Consider the following 14,300-nt stretch of genomic DNA (forward strand, 5'->3'; position numbering starts at 1 on the left):
TTCACAGTGTCATTTAAAACATTTAATGAAGCGCTGCACTGTTTGACCCCCAAAGCTGAACAAAAGGAAAAATACAGCATATGGCTAGAGTATGCACAATGTAGAGGTAGTGATCCATTTTTTTTTGGTTCCATTTATACAATAACACAAAACACGAGGCACAGTGACTTCCCTCACATTGGCACAGTAGTAACTTCTAGCATAAACTAGGTGAAAGGAAGACACTCAATATGCACATAAAGATCTACCGCTGATGTCCATACATCCAGAGACGCACAAGCCATGTAAAATGGAACCGGTGCAAATAAATAACTTTGTTTTGGTTACAATGAATATAAAAATAACCTGTTTCTCCATTATTACTAAGAGTATTTTAACCGATTTGACAACATACGGAATTGAGACACTTGATCTCTAAATCCCCTTATCATGAGAAGCAACTTGTACTGCAGTGACTCCACCCACTATCTCCTGCAGCACAGCAACAGTTGACGTACAAATTAAGTTGATGGAACTTAATTTGATGAAGCTCCACTGAGGATCAAGCCAATCTAACATAAGACTGTTACATAAAAGGCAGCCCCATGGTGGTGATAATCTCTGTATCACAACCACAGCTGATGTAACCCCAGTACTGACAAATAACAGGACCGTGTAACACAGTCACTTGCTGCACTAATCCATGTCTGGCAACCTGTTAATGACAGACTGGACCAGCTCAGGAGCTTCAGTTAATCAAGAGTTTAACGTGTGCTTGTAATGAGAACAGGTGAAAACAAACTACAGAACTGGCTCCATGTATTCACTGGAATAAATAAAGTAGCTGAGGTCAACACTGAGACGTAATTAACCACATGACAAATGCACAACCCCTGCAAGTCATCACCAGCAGAGCAGTGTTCTCGTCTCTCGTTGATTTCAGATACTGTAGTTTCAAAAAAAGTGTCGTAACCTGCTACAATACACCCAGCCCACAGAAGTGTGTATGATATTTAACAGTCTATGTGTGTGTGTGTGTAAATAAAGTGGATCTGAGCTGGAATACAAACTGAAAAATAAAAGGAAAAAACAATAAACGGCACTTACAAAGTGTCAAAATGAAACACTATTAGTTTCTTTCTAGACAGTGCAAAGTTAAGTATAATGAAGTTCTTCAGACGTGTGTACCCAAGCAACAAAATGTGATCTTTTCAGCACGACAAACAAAGAGCTGCTCTATATGAAACACAGTCACATGGAAACATATCCTGTCCACGTCAAAGTTAACTATGATAAACATGGAGCTACATTTCTGTTTTGTCATGAATGATATTACTGTATACTTTCAAATGGGAAGTTCCATTTCATTTTGAGGAGAAAGACTTTGACGCCACACTGTTCTTGAATGGCTTTAAATTGAAATATTAATTAGTATAATCAGCCCCTTTTTTTTCCTAGATTAGGTAGTGAGCACATGCAAGTTGCACATATTCCAAAACAGCCTAATTTGATTTCAAGAATCCCAGGAGCCATGTAAATCATCTTGAACATTACATGGTCACTGTTTAAATAATTTTTTTTATAAAAAAAAAAAAATGAATTAAATTGCTCAACACTGCCGTTTGTTTTTTTTCCTCAATAATGTTGAGTCCTTTGGGCTGATCAACAGTTTATTAGCTTTTAGGTTGGAATACACACAAACATTACATTCTATTCCTCACACAGGCCCAACTGAAAACAGGTGTCAATGATAACCACAAAAGTATCAGACATGCCTGTATTCCTTAATCGCTCCAGTTAAAAAGAGCATAAATATGACATTATCCATTTCATATGAATCAATCCAGGTTTTCACCCCCTCCTTCTCAGTGTATTAGGCCCCAACAGCATGCCCAATGTTGTGGTTTTGGTTAGAACCATGATTTCCATTGACCCTTTGCTTTCATGTGTATGATATAGTTGTTGTTTTTTTAGTGTCAAACCGATCAACACCAAATAACTGCAACTCCGTGTCATATTTTCTCACAAGATGTTCGTGAACAGGCATGTAGAAATTGAGAGATGATATGTTTTAAGACAAGAGGATGATTCCATGCAGACAACAGTGGGCTGACATTTCCATCCATGTTGCTGTGCAGTGACAAGGTTGTCAGGGACTAGGTGGTTGCGCCACAGCAGTTCTCAGCAGCCCCTCGGGATCCGAGAGGGCGCAGTAGAGCGTGTACCCCAGCTCGTCCACTTCCTCTTCCGTCAGCTCACAGAATAAATTAACTTTTGGGCTCAGGGCACATGGCAGCCTCCCGGCCTCAAGGTGTCCCACCAGTGACCGCAGCAGCTGGAGGAAGCGCTCAGCCAGTGCCTCCTGGGTCCAGTCGCCTTCTTTTTCACTCAGCAACAAAATGGTGTTGGTGAGCTGGCTGGCATTGAGCCGGTTGAGTGCAGGGTTGAGCTTGCATACCGCTTTTGCCACCTTTAGGCAGATGCATCGGCAGCCTCCGTCCTCCTGATCCAGAGCTCTGAGCCGAGCCGTCTCAGCCACACGGAAGCTCTGCCGCCACAGGTTTTCATGGCGCTCTGCAGCAAGCCGATGGGGTTTAGCTATCAGTGAGGTGCCGTCCTCCATCACCAGTAATGGTAAGAAGTCCACATACAGCTTCCTGTCCGTCTCATACTGTACCTCCAGGGTCAGTGTTTCTGAGGGAACCACAGGACGGATGATGTAGTCCAGAACACTCCCTATAGCTGGCCAATTGATGGAGCCGGCCACCAGCTTGTCAAAGACCTCGAGGACTGTTTTAGGGGAGAGATAACCTCCGACCATGCAGCGGTCCCAGTAGCTGCTATTCCGGGGGAAATATTCTAAGTTTTCTCTACGAACGAGGCAGAAACCTGGGAGATTCATGATGGTGTCCTCTCCAGGGATGGACGACCACAGATTCTTCTCCAAGATAAGAGGCACCATAAGCTGGGCATGGTCCGCTGTAACCACCTAAGAGATAGGGCCATATTTTTAATCTAGGTTAGGTACTTGAAGCTAAAACGACAGACTTTTGTTAAAAAACAGAACCAGATGTGTGAAAACTCTTACCTGGAGGTCGTCATACAAACTGCCACTCAGGTACATTTCTCTGAGGGGCATGTCAGGGAGTTTGGCATGAAGAAAGACTCTGAGCTCGGCACAGATGTCCAGTGCTGCCCTTTTGGCCATAGCCTGCTCCTCAGTAGGAATGATTACATTATGCTGATAGAATTCCCACAGATGTTCTTGCAAGGACAAACGCATCCGGGCTCTAAGCAGTTCAGACTGAGTGGCTCCTTTACCTCCCACAGCAGCTCGACCTACTGCTCTACGCAGAGAGTCTGAAGAGATCAGAGGTAGATGAACTATTTAAAAAGAAAAATCTCAACACATGCAGCACGGTTTGTGATCTTATTTCTTCTACTGTTTCAAAGAATAATCCCTTCAGCCAATAAGAAGACCCTTTCACCAATGCTGTTCCTGTGTAACTTAAAATAAAATAATGCTTGCATGCACAGCTGCGTCTTCAGCATTTTTACCATCATTTCATTTGTCATTTCATTTGTCTATTAGACTCTGTGACTAGTGTGCCTCCACAGATAGCATCAACAACAAAGAACAGACTGTGTAAAAGGGGTTAAGCTTTTTAAAGAGGAAACCATAAGACATTTGGAATTAAATACAACCTTTAAAGAGACGTTTGCTTTTCTCACCTGGTTCAAAAGCATGTGAAGAAGTGGGCAGAGACTGTAGTGACCTGCTAACTGTGGATTTCATGTCATGACTCAGCACCCGTGGTGACGAACCTATCCAAGCAGGCTCTTCCCAGCTTCTCTTGCCAGTCTGCTCCATCTTGGTGGGGCTAGTGGGAGCACTTATGGCACGGTCATACATCTGCTCAATAAAGAATTGTGTGCAAAAATATTATTAGTAGGTATTAAAGGCCCTGTGTGTAACATTTAAGAGCATTTATAAACGGAACCTTTACAGGTACAGATAATGTCTTCTGACTTAACTCTTTTTACAGCTAGTGTTGCAATGCCAAGCATGGCTGCTCCTCCCACCCCCAGCACAAGCTTTGCATTAGAAAGCATGAAATCAATGGCTGTGCCAATCCCATTGTCATCTTTCTTCCCTTTACGGTCTCCGTTCACCCCCGCCATCCTGCCACTGAAAAAAAAAGACAAGGAAATGGGTGAGAGAGGAGAATCACATAACACTAAATGGCATCATCTTTGTTGTATTTTCTCAGCAAAAAGCTGAAACTAGCCATACAGAACATTCTAATATACATTATCATTTCTCACAGGAAACCCACCAGGGAGATTAACCTTCAGATGATCTTTGCTCCACCTGCAGATGACCTGTGACCCTTTCCCCCTACATAAGCCCACCCAGTCGGCTGCTAAGGAAGAACTGGCCCCTCTTCAGTGCACCCTCTTTATCTTCAGGTACCGTCAGGGCTTGGCAGCGGCGAAACTCACGAGCCACAGCCCGGCGATAGTAATTACGATCAGTGTACTGAAGGTGACGCCCTGCACGGAGCAACGCCCGGTAGAGCTCCAGCACGGCACTGCGAGACCAGCCGCCCATTAGGGACCACACATGGAGAGGGGGGACACCCTGACACCTGTGTGCAGGAGAGCAGAGGTGGTTACTGACCCCGTTCAGACCTGGTAATAACATTCCTCCTGACAGATCTAATTACAGTGTACACCTAGCATTAACATGCATTCATGATGCATCTCCTGTGAACACATGTGATCAGATCTCTCTGCAGCTGTGCTGTTTTCAAATACAAAACTGTCATGTTGTAACAAAATGGTGTTCTATTCCGACTATGCAGAATCTACTGTCACTGTGTTCGTGTGTCCATCTGTGTTTGTGCAAGTGCCCTGTAGAGAGAGCGAAACTAAGATTAAGGAGGAGATCAAGCACAAATTGAGCTGCTATAACATAAAGTTGGATTTTAACTATTAGAAAAAGAAATGATGTGTTAATCACTATCAACAAAGTGACAGTGGCCACAAAAAATCAACATAAGGGCTCTGAGAAGTGTATAAACACTGTGAAACTGCAGCAGGTCAGGTGATGTCAGCTGAGAACATGGACATTAAATGGATGGAGAGGCAGTGTGTGTGAGTGAGTGAGTGAGAGAGAGCGTTATTTATGTTAACATTCTGGAGCCATATTAGGAACAAAAAGAGAGAACAACCTGCATTTCATTTAACGACAAACTCGTACCGAGTTCCCGTATATAAATGTGTTGATGCAAGAGCTAAATAACTACCAAATTCAAAAAATTAATATTAGTAGTATTACCACCTGGATATTTTGTATGAAACAGGTTTACAAGTAGTTTCTCAGCTGTGACGTTACCTTTACTAACTACAGCACTAGCGAACATGAAAATGTGGCCCGTGAATCACCGTGGCTGTCTGTCTTCTCACTCAACAATAACTGTAAGCTGACCAAGGGTGGAGCGGAGTAAAAACACCGTGACAGCGGGCTGCCGAGTTTCTCTATGTATGTTCTCTGTCTTTAAAAAAAATGGCCGGCTAACTGGAAAGTCAGACTTGTTAGCTCAACGCGACAACAAGCTAGCTGTCAAATTAGCCTGACCTTACCTTTAAGTGGCCCGGAAAACAGAACACGTTCATAAAAACAGGCGCTTATACAGAGGATGCAAACACATACACGAGCACATCAAAGAAATTGAAGCAAAACATACTTTTGAGAAATAAAACCTTAAAGATGTGTCTTCATGGAGAAACACGACTGTGCTCAAGCCGGGGGTCAGTATCCACTGTGATACCGGAAACTAATAGTGAGCTGCTCAATTTTACATCCGGGTTATGCTTCTTTTTTTCTTCTTTTCAGAGCCACTCACTTTATGAATATTTTCTGGATATACATTTTCTAGAGTATCCTGGCATCCCATGTTCTGTCAGTTTAATCAATTCATTGATTCAGATTAATTCTTAGTGCAGTATGTATTCTTAACTCCACAAAGTGACCACCAAGTTTTTAAACGTTCTGTGTCAGTCTATCTGTCAATTGTCTATCTTTTACAATTGTCTCTTATCTCTATTTTTTGTTTTTTTGTGGTTTTATGTGGGTTGTTTTCTGTTTTTTCACTGGTAGCCTAATCTGGTTTCTTTTGACATGATGATTTTAGGGCTTATTTCTCATTTAATTTCAAAGTGTCCTTTTTTGATGTTGAGATTAGTTCTGGTTGTATGAATCTAGAAAGGTGGAAAGTGTAATATATTGCTCAAGTACTCAAGTACAAGTATTATTATGAAACTGAATTTGTGGTTACCAGATGTGTCAGTGAGCTGTTGTATACCTCTTGGTAAGGAAAGTTCAAATAGGAAGCCTCTATTAGTAAACTAGCATGACATGTTTGGTAGCCCCACAGATTTGATTAATTCTTAACATTTCTGTGATACCGCTGGTGGTAACAATTTGACTGTCAACAGCCTTCAGAAGAATACATTTTTATAAATATTACAGAGGGGTAAATGAAGGTTGAACTAAACAATAATAATGATAATATGACATAAATCTACATGTTTAAGATTTCTTCTCCTGAACACTTATATGCACCTGCACTGTACGATTCTCTATCTTAGTGTAAGTGTATGAATTTGATTGTGTGGACTAATCAATGTGTGATGTTACTAAACATGTCATTATACCTAGGCAATACATAATGTGACCAATTATGTACACAATAAATTGTCTTTGTGTCACACAAACTGATACTATTTGAGGTTGTATGAATAAATATTAATAGATCAATGGACGGCTCCGAAGCTCATTGCATAGGTATGGGAGCATAAGAAATTGAGTAATTGTGTGGCTCAACGTGAGAGACTGACATAGAGCCAGTCAGTCTACTATTATTTAACTATTCTCACACCATGACAGCTTGAAACAGAAGTTGTCATTATGTTCCACTGGTCTGTAATTTATCCAGATTTGTAACAGGTATTTATTTTTAATTGTTTTTAGGCCCAAACATTATAATTAGATACTACATGAAAATATTTCATAATCTATATTATATGAATTTAATTAATCAAATAAACTACATGGAAAGTCAGTCTGATATAAAAGTGAGACAAAAAAAAAATACATTGTCCAGAGACAAAGAATTTATTTGTAAAAGGTCAATAGTTAGGATTCAAACAAATGCTTCAATTAATGGTGTCCTTGCAATGACTGCAATTTATATATGTATGCCATGTCATTCTGTCAATATTAAATAATTCTTGCACAAAGGTATGATGTTACAAAAAAATTCAGGCTATACTTACAGTTTTATGCATTTTCAAGTCACAGTTACATAGATTGTTATTATAGCTTTGCCAGTAAGAAAACCACCATTTAGTGTACAATTAAATAATGTTAAGAATGACTAATTATGATACAAAACTTCTTTTTCTGTAATGATGCTTCCCATTTTGTGTAACACAAGGGTCAGACAGGACTAAGGATAGTCATTTTTGCTGTGATCATGAACACAGTAATTATGATGTTATGAAAGAAACCCAAAACTCCCCCACTTTGGATTACTGAGACATGCTTAATCCATACACTATACATTTTTTTGACCTCAACTTTTTTGAACTCAAGTCTATTACATCTACAGTTATGACCTGAACATACCAGTAGAAGTAATACTCAAGGCATGTATTTCATTCCTTTCATCCTAGGTATGATAGGTACATCTCTAATGTCATCATGCTGAAGCAGCCAACACAAGTAGCGCTCTGTCCCCATGCCCCACCCACTGGTGAGGAGCGGTTTTATTTGTCGCATGTTAATGTACCATTTGTAGGACTGTTCAGGTACTGTATGGTGTCTGAGAGCCTCCTGTACCATTTCAGGGGTGGAATGACGTTCACCAAGACCCACAGTCTCACCCAGCCCTAACAGAAGGTCAGCAGCTTTGGCTTTGGATTGGCCAGTACCCTCCACATATGCCTGGTAGAAGGGGACTCCCAGATGATCCATCTCAGTCAGCCAAACAGCACCACCATATTTTTCTATCAAAACCCGCTCTCCTTTGCGTGTGAGTTTTCTGCCAAACTGGGGCTGACCATCTTGGACCCACTCTACACAGTCAGCAGATGGCATCATGGGGATAGCGTGGTCAAGAGGCACTCTTGGTAGTCCATTTTTTTCATTCAGCTTACTCATAATGGCAGTAACATGTTTAAGGCTTCCAGCAGTGTCGATAATTATTCCTGGGTGATTCTTCAACATGGACTTGGTGAGATGAGCCAGGTATCCCTCTGCTGTGGAAATGGCATTGTCCATGTCACCCAACAGTTCACACTCCACATGGTAGAACTGATTTAGGTGCGTGGCATCAGGATCTTCCCCTCTAAAGCTGGGTGATATGTAGTAGGTCCCTGGCAGGTTCTCTTGGAAGCGAAGAAAGTACTCAAGAACAAATTGCATTGAGTCTGCCAGGTAGATGTCCTGCCCCATCAGATTAATTGAAACTGGTTCTGAGTCAGACCCCAGACCCATTGGTGAGGAGATGGTGTCTGTGGTGAGAGGAGTCAGGGCATAGGCATAACGGCAGGAACTGTGGAAATATTCCACTGTGCTGTGGAAAAGAGTGTTTTGAATCTGGAACATGTTGCGATACCACTGGCTCTTGATGGCAAGTGTGGAGTGGGAGTGAGGGTTAGCCCATGAATGAGGAGGCCTACTTCTGGTGATTTTTAAGTGGGTTTTTTCAAGGACCTCAGGATCAGCAGCAGAACCATCCAATGATGACACATATCCAGGATAGCTTTGAAAATATTCTGCTTGCAGCTTAGCAGGCTGCGTTCCAGTAGGCGGGGCTACTAGAGGGATCAGCTTGGCATGAGCATAATCAATCTCAAACCCCTCAAAGATCAGTGCAACACCTCGAGCTCTCATCCCCTCTTCCAGTAGACCGGCAACTTTATGAATTGCTAAGATCATTGTTTTGTAGTCAGCTTTGTCTAATCTGAAGAGGTCACTGGATAGAGGTTTGCGTGGTACGACAACAGTAAGTCCAGGAGTGTTGGGATATGGTGTAAGGAAAGCAACATGCTCATTGTCTTCCCACACTCTCCACTGTTGCTGTTCACCACGTACAATACGGCTGAATAGGTTATCATTGCAAGGGTCCCCAAAAAAATCAAAGCATGAGGGTGCATTTGGTGTTGGTAATTTGTTTCTGATCTCAGCTTGGACTTGGGCTAGTGCTTCATCATCCCACCTGGGGCCACTTTTTGAATTGCAGTAGCCAGGATCATAAGTATGGAATTCCTCTTCACTAGCAAGATGGGGCTGCCACTTTGCATCTAGGCCATGAAGTGGGAGCAATCTGATTTGTGCTGGATGATCAGGGGTTGGATTGAAAACCAAGGCACAGCGATGAACTCCCAAACGCTCACATAGTAAGTTTGACACAGCTCTGGCTCCTTCTAGTATAGCCACAAAATCAGGCGTGGCCAAGTGGAAGATGCTGTTTGGCCCACTGAGAGATTTTCTTGTCAGAATGGTTGATCCAGGGATCCAGGGATTGGGATTCAGGTATGCAACCAGCTCATCTGTTTCCCAGATCACACTAGAGAAGCTTTTCAGGGGCCTGAGGACCTCCACACGTGAAATGCCATCTATCACGGAGGCCACAAACATCACACCAGCATTTGTTTCAATGATGGCTTCACCTTTAGTGTCAACAGCAATAATACCTGCACAGACATCATTCACATCTTCAGCAATCACCTCTCTGCATGCCTGCCTAAGGCTACAGCCTTTGTGATGGTAGAGACTGGCTATTTTCTGGGAAACTGTATGCCTTAGAAAAACATCTCCATCTCCAGAGCAGGTGATTGCTAACTTGTCATCAGCATATATTCCTGCTCCTACTACTGCTGTATCCCCAACCCGCCCCTTCAGTTTTCCTGTTAACCCACCTGTGGAGGATGCAGCAGCCAACCCATTCCAACGATCCAAGGCCACAGCTCCAACCGTCTGAGGGTGATTTTTGTTTTTTGAGGTATTTCCTCCACTGAGCTTTGCAGTCAACTCTCTGTGGCGTATATCAGTGTAGAAATAATCACGCCCAACTGGTATCTCCTTCTCCGCTGACACTTGCAGAAACTCCTCAGCCCCATCTCCCACGATGAGTGAGTGTGAGCTTTCCTCCATGATGCATCTGGCTGCTTTTATTGGGTTCTTCACACTTTTCACACATGCAACAGATCCTGATTTCCTTGTGGTGCCATCTACAATTGTTGCTTCCAATTCATTTATCCCATCTTTATTAAATACTGCGCCTTTACCTGCATTAAACAGGAAGCAGTCTTCCAGAGCCTCCACTGACCTTTGCACTGCATCCAGACTACTGCCACCCTGTTGAAGGATTTGGGATCCAAGGGTTAATGATGTCTGTAGAGCAAACTCAATAACTCCTATCACATGGGTGTTAAGCATCATATCTTCTCCGGCTCCACCATGGATCACTATAGTATAGTCCGGGCTCATGCCTGAGGTAGAATCAGCCGTGATTTTCGCACTGTTTGGGCTCTCTGAACAGTGGTGTGTATCTCCATTCACTTTCATTGTTTGACCCTGTTGGAACAGATGCTCCAGGGCTCCCATTTGACTTGCAAGCGCATATCTCACAGCTAGTAGCATCACTAACTTCAAATTTATCTTCAAATTTTCCTGGAGTTTCTTCATTACTGGTGCAAAGCTCCCTTTCCCATTAATCACGATTTGAACCTTGTCTCTTCTTCCAAGGTAGGCAACAGCCAGCTGATCTTGGGCATAGACATTGCCTACACCACACTCTACACCCTCCATCAGATCTGAACCTGTTAGGTAAATAGACGGACATCCAAAGGGGTCCAGAAACTTCTTCAGTGGATTGTCAGATGGCAAAATGTGACGTAGGGCAGCTAGATGAGGACCGATACCATGACCACTTTTAGTGTTTTTGATGAGACTCTTGTGCTCCAAAAATGCAACATGGAACAAGTGTAGGATGTCAGTAGTGTAATGCATTGTGTTATCTGGGCCAATGCAGGATGCCAAGGCTCCGACTAACCTTTGAGAATTCATGGTGCTTGAGTATGTAGGATCACACCGACCATGTTTGTAGTGGCGCATATGAGTAGGTGTAACAAGTATGTGACTGGCAGCAGATTCCCCAAGAGTCTGCCTCAGGGAAAGTTGCAAAGAGAAGTTAATCCAGGCATCATACAAGCCTCTATGTCCTCTGATAGTAGAAAACACGTCAGGATAGGAGGGCAAATCAAAAGTGAGAACTGGGTGAGCTGTTTTTACATCAGGGCTTGATTTTGGGATGTTAAGACCTTGCAAGGGGAATGTTAGAGAAATTGGGGAGACAGAATTAAAATGATTTGATGTGACAGACCCATTCACATTTTCAGGTGCAGTCTGAACTAGTTTTAGGTCGGCTGTCTCAGACAAATTATATACACGCTCAGTCACAAGCACAGCTACCATCCCATCCAATGCACTGTGCTCATATAACATTCCAGCGGTTCCATCCTTGAATACCACCAGGTTTACCACCTGTCAAAAAGAAAGAAAGAAAGAAAAAAATGTATTAACTATGTTAGTAAAATAAAGGAATATCGACATAAACAATTTGGCATCTGTCTTCTATCTTGGCATTGTGTGTGTGTCAATACCTTATCATAGTATCTCAAACATGGACTGTCTCCTCCCCCGAGCCTCACTAAATTTAGGATATCAGCCACATCAGAGGGGGCATTCTGGTCTTCCAGGCAGAGTGTTAGCACAGCACATTCCATCAGCCCCAATGACTCTGCTGCTTCCCCTCCTTTTCCCAGGATCTGTTCCCTGATGCCAGCCCAGGTTTTACGGTCCAGAGCTGAGAGGTTGCAAATGGCTGAAGGATCATTCTGTTTTCCTGCACTGGGTTCATCCATCACCTGAGCCAGCTGGTTGTAGATGTCAATGACTGGTCGCGCAGTTAATGGCCCACCGGTGCTGGGACGCCAGAGTATGTCAACAGGGAAGACTCCTCCAACACAGGTGATGATGGCATGTAGACTATCAGGGTAGACCTGGAAATTAAAAAGCTGCATATTAGATTTTGTTTGTACTTGTATCATGTTTTAATTCAATACTGAAGATTCCCCTTGACAAATATAAATCTGCTGCCTGAAAACCCACTCCCTCCATCTTAGTCTTGATTTTTATCTTACCATGATTTGATCTTGAGTCCTTCCAGGAATCCGACTTGCAGCAAATACCTCTGACTGCTGTGTGCGCTCCATTGGTACATCACCCTCCAGAAGCAAGGGCTCACAGTACAGTTTTGCTGCTGCCCATAGTAGAGCAGCTGCCCTCTCCAGCTGGGTGCTTTTCTTTGCTTTGGATGGAGGAAGTACTACAGGGAGGGCTGTAGAAGTTGGCAGGGGATCATCACACGAAAGTAGGCTTTTCTTAAACTGATGTGTTACCCAGTTCTCCTGGTCTGCAAGTCTAGTTGCTAAATTCTGCTGGGCCTCTTGAAGGAGCTCCCTCTGCTGATCCAGCACATTTTTGAACTCAGGATAAAGGTCAGGACTCAAAGTGAGCTGGAGGACACGACTCACTTCTTGCAAGGTGACATCTAAGTTTGGAACAGGATAGTCAGGAAGGTTCATCCTTTTGGTATTGTGGTGTCTTGTTAAAGAAAGAGAAAAGAGAGAAGACATTGGTTGTACTTGTTAGAATTCCACACAGATTAAGAGCAATAGATTGTGAAGCATTTGAACAACAATGGAACAAAAACATGTATAGTGCTAATCAGCTATAGTATGCTAAATTAACATATTTGTACATGGATTCTCTGTGCCCACCTTATAGAGTCGTTAGCTGTGGACTCTCAAGTCTTGTTCTTCAGAAAGTCTTTTTCACAAACTTCACTTCAGGCTTGAGACAAACAGACAGACAGACACAGGCAAACATGCACAAATTAGCACAATGCACAATATTGCCGGCCTTCTGCATATCACCCGATATCTCATCTCCCTTTACATTTGCTCCACATGATGTCCAACCATTCTCACATTAGTGGAGCCAGTAAGTTAATTATCTGAATTTTGGCAAAGGGGCAGCTGAGTCTAACACAGGTCTCTTTGTATATTAATGTGGTGGACAGGAATGGAATGTATTCAGATTTGACTTGTGTGGGTGAGACGTTTCCCCTATAATAACCAAGCCCATCTGCTCACGTGGAAGCAGTCACTCCTGTTTTATTATTCCTCTGCCCAAAAATAAAGCTTGGCATTTTGTTCTTAGTGGTTGTCATTAATGCAAAAATGTATGACTGTTGGGAAATTCAATTTCTCCTGATTTGTCAAATCAGTTCACGGCATCCACACAAAGCTGTGTGTCTGAGAAATTGATCTCATGATTTCTACCAGTTAGTTAATACAGGCCAATATTGGCCATATTGGCCATTATCTTGTCATGTTTAGAATGCAGAGGGTAAATAACAAATAAATACTACTTTGATTTAATGGTCATTTTCATTTAATCCTGGTTGTTCATACATATGGTCAAGAACAAGAGCTTCTGTGAAAATACAGCTGGTGTTTCACACAGTTGTTTCTGATATTACTGCCAACAAAAAGTAAGTGAATTTAGTTTGTAAAAAAATTAAAGAAAAGTGCTTATGAAAATGTCAATAAGAACATTTCTTCAGAGATCTGAACAGCGAGGAAAAGGAAACAGTTTTCACAATTTTCAACTTAAAAAGTTTTATCAAAGCTATTCACAGTGAATTTACTCGCTGTGGTGTGCCGATGTAGGGCCCAATTTTAATTTCTGTACTTTTTGTGTTTAAAGAATGGACTTGCTCCCACTAACAGTTATTACAATAAAAATGTTCCTATAGCTGCACATTTCTTACAAACATTTGAGAACCTCTTACCTCTTTACAATTTCCTACAATAGTCACAGATCCATTTTATAGCAAACAAAATAAAAAAGCTTACCTCAACATAGAAATGTCTCCAAGAGCTGGCCGGTTGGTTGGACGGACGGTCAGTAAGTGGCTGGAGAACTTTGTCTGAGTACAAAAACAAGGTTGTATCTATAATACAGAAGCAGTGACTCCAATTAACTAATTCAGTTCCATGCCTCCCCCTCCATCAATCCCTCTCTCTCATTTGCTCTCTGTCTTGTTTATGGAGAATGGTGAGTGGCAGAACTCTTGGAGAAAATCCCCCTGTTAATGTCAGAGGTGAGATGGAGAAGAACG

General features: G+C 42.3%; 3 protein-coding genes across 3 annotated transcripts; all 3 read right to left on the minus strand.

Annotated features, from left to right (window-relative positions):
• Positions 1-7: 7 nt before the first annotated feature.
• On the minus strand, positions 8-4,161 carry mief1 (mitochondrial elongation factor 1). Its single transcript, XM_044051275.1, has 4 exons — positions 4,015-4,161; positions 3,712-3,892; positions 3,068-3,339; positions 8-2,968 (listed from the first exon to the last, which is right to left on the minus strand). The coding sequence occupies exons 1-4, from the start codon at positions 4,159-4,161 to the stop codon at positions 2,129-2,131; spliced, it is 1,440 nt and encodes a 479-aa protein (XP_043907210.1). The 3' UTR covers positions 8-2,128.
• A 217-nt stretch (positions 4,162-4,378) lies between these two features.
• LOC122785508 (MIEF1 upstream open reading frame protein-like) lies at positions 4,379-5,807 on the minus strand. Its single transcript, XM_044051339.1, has 2 exons — positions 5,730-5,807; positions 4,379-4,628 (listed from the first exon to the last, which is right to left on the minus strand). Exon 2 carries the CDS (start codon positions 4,589-4,591, stop codon positions 4,379-4,381), a length of 213 nt encoding a protein of 70 aa, XP_043907274.1. The 5' UTR covers positions 4,592-4,628; positions 5,730-5,807.
• Positions 5,808-7,136: 1,329 nt separating this feature from the next.
• si:ch211-256m1.8 lies at positions 7,137-14,254 on the minus strand. The gene is made up of 5 exons (XM_044051233.1): positions 14,035-14,254; positions 12,895-12,967; positions 12,256-12,718; positions 11,716-12,114; positions 7,137-11,596 (listed from the first exon to the last, which is right to left on the minus strand). The coding sequence occupies exons 3-5, from the start codon at positions 12,697-12,699 to the stop codon at positions 7,688-7,690; spliced, it is 4,752 nt and encodes a 1,583-aa protein (XP_043907168.1). The 5' UTR covers positions 12,700-12,718; positions 12,895-12,967; positions 14,035-14,254; the 3' UTR covers positions 7,137-7,687.
• Between the last annotated feature and the right edge of the window lie 46 nt (positions 14,255-14,300).

The sequence above is a fragment of the Solea senegalensis genome, linkage group LG19 (genome assembly GCF_019176455.1).
Source record: "Solea senegalensis isolate Sse05_10M linkage group LG19, IFAPA_SoseM_1, whole genome shotgun sequence".
NCBI lineage: Eukaryota > Metazoa > Chordata > Actinopteri > Pleuronectiformes > Soleidae > Solea > Solea senegalensis.